A 2,252-nucleotide genomic window follows, 5' to 3' on the forward strand; every position below is an offset into this window, starting at 1 on the left:
AAATTTAAATGCTACTGTAGCCAATGTTCTGAAGGGAAAATTGGCAAGTACCAATTGGTTGCTCGATGGACCCTTGCTCGCCATAAAAAAAAGGAAGCTGCTAAAGGTAGTTCACTTACATTTAGATAATATTTTTACTGACGCGTTAAATATGCATAGATGAATCAGAAAAGGTCCAAGAAATTGATGCCAATAATGAGATGATTGAAGCAAATAAAAGCGATTCTGATGATGATAGTGCAGAAGACGTTTCAAATTGGGAAGTGAAGGAAAATGATGAAGTGAATGTATCTGATAGTATGGATATTGTTGAATTTGATATGCCTCAAGGTAATTATTTCCTAAAAGTAGATTGCTATTATAAAGAATAGATTACTTACATTATTAATTTTTTAGTTGAAATCAAGGGATTCCAAAATGATGTTGTTGCTTTTATTGCTGTCTTCTTGACCTATTTCCAGTTATTTTTCATATCAGAATATGCTGCTGAAATAGTAATGAAATTTGCCAATGATCTTGCTCTTCTCTTAAACCATCAACCAATTTTTCCCGCAAAATTGGATACCATGCGTAACGCTGTTGGAATTGATTATACTTACAAGGGCATGTTTCGCCTTGTTGTCTGTCCCGAATGTCATACCTTGTACCAGCCTGAAGAAGTACACTGTGATTCGAAGTGCACCTTTTCTGAATTTCGTATCACCTGTAATGCTTCACTCTTCAAGCCTGTTACTATTGGTGCAAGCAAAATGTACGCCAACAAGGTCTCTGCATTCAATTCCATCAAGTATGCTTTAACCGTGATGTTTTCACGACCAGGATTTGAATCAGCAATTGAAGCATGGCGCTATCGTACTCGTCATAACAACACTATGTATGATATCTATGATGGTCAACTTTGGAATGAATTCAAAGATAGAGATGGTAATGTATTTACCAGTCAAGCTAGATCCCTCCTATTCACTTTGAATGTCGATTGGTTTCAATCTTCAAAAAGAACCGTGTATTCTGTTGGTGCTGTCTACTTGACGATAAATAATCTTCCAAGATCCATCCGATATAAAAAAGAAAATATCATCTTGGTTTGTGTTATTCCTGGTCCCAAAGAACCCAAGGACACACAAATCAACAACTATTTACAAGTTTTGGTAAATGATCTGAAGGAACTTTACTACGATGACTTCTTTACCTGTACGGCTGAATCTCCTAACGTGCCTGTCCCAGTTCGTGCTGCTCTGTTCTTGATTGCTTGCGATATTCCTGCTAGCCGAAAGGTTAGTGGGTTTACTTCATTCAATGCCACTGTACCTTGTAACAAGTGCTCAACAGCATTTCCTGCTCGTTATAATACTCATCTTCAACGTGATTTTTCTTTTGGTCTTGAAGATATTGATGCTTGGTCACTTCGTACCAGTATTGAAAACCGTTATCATGCAAAAAATTGGAAAGAAGCAACCACCAAGAGACAAAGAGCCGACTTGGAACAGAAGTTTGGTACTCGGTTCTCTGCCTTACATGATTTGGAATACCTTGATCTTGTTCGTTGTACTGCCATTGATCCAATGCATGGCCTTTTCCTTGGAACAGCAAAGAAAATGATTAAAATATGGCGTACAACTATTTGTGACCTTACTCATGAATTATACCTGACTGATGCTGACTTGAAAGAAATGCAAAAAGAAGCAAATGATATTATATTGCCAGCACAATACACGCCAATCAATCAGAAAATTGCCAGCGATTTCTCTGACTTAAAGGCTGATGAATGGAGAACCTGGTGCCTTGCTCTTTCTCCTCTTTTGCTCAAGTCTCCTCTTCCAGTCCGTCATAAGGAAAATTGGGCAAAGTTTGTACAGGCCTGTCATATCGTATGTCGTCCATGCATTACCCAAAATGAAGCCACGATAGCACACAAGCTATTCCATGAGTTTGTCCTTGGTGTTGCTGAATTGTATGGTCCAGAGATGGTCACTCCAAATATGCATCTTCATCTACATTTAAAGGACTCCATCCAAGACTTTGGTCCAATCTATGCATTTTGGTTATATGGCTTCGAGAGACTTAATGGTGACATTAAGAAGATGACAGTAAACCACAAGACAGCGTTCGAAGTTACGTACATGAAGAAGTTCCTTTCTGTTGTACATTATGGTGACTACATCCGTAATTTACCACAAGGAATTAAACAGAACCCAGTGATGATGTCTTCCTTTGGTTACTTGTCACCGACACCTTCTGATTCCCTTGTTGCT

General features: G+C 38.3%; 1 protein-coding gene across 1 annotated transcript; it reads left to right on the forward strand.

Annotated features, from left to right (window-relative positions):
• Positions 1–200: 200 nt before the first annotated feature.
• On the forward strand, positions 201–1,599 carry RO3G_13866 (uncharacterized protein; the record flags this gene model as incomplete). Its single annotated transcript, XM_067668450.1, has 3 exons — positions 201–330; positions 397–1,274; positions 1,387–1,599. The coding sequence occupies 3 exons, from the start codon at positions 201–203 to the stop codon at positions 1,597–1,599; spliced, it is 1,221 nt and encodes a 406-aa protein (XP_067524551.1).
• Between the last annotated feature and the right edge of the window lie 653 nt (positions 1,600–2,252).

The sequence above is a fragment of the Rhizopus delemar genome, genomic scaffold (assembly GCF_000149305.1).
Source record: "Rhizopus delemar RA 99-880 supercont3.13 genomic scaffold, whole genome shotgun sequence".
Classification (NCBI taxonomy): Eukaryota; Fungi; Mucoromycota; class Mucoromycetes; order Mucorales; family Rhizopodaceae; genus Rhizopus; species Rhizopus delemar.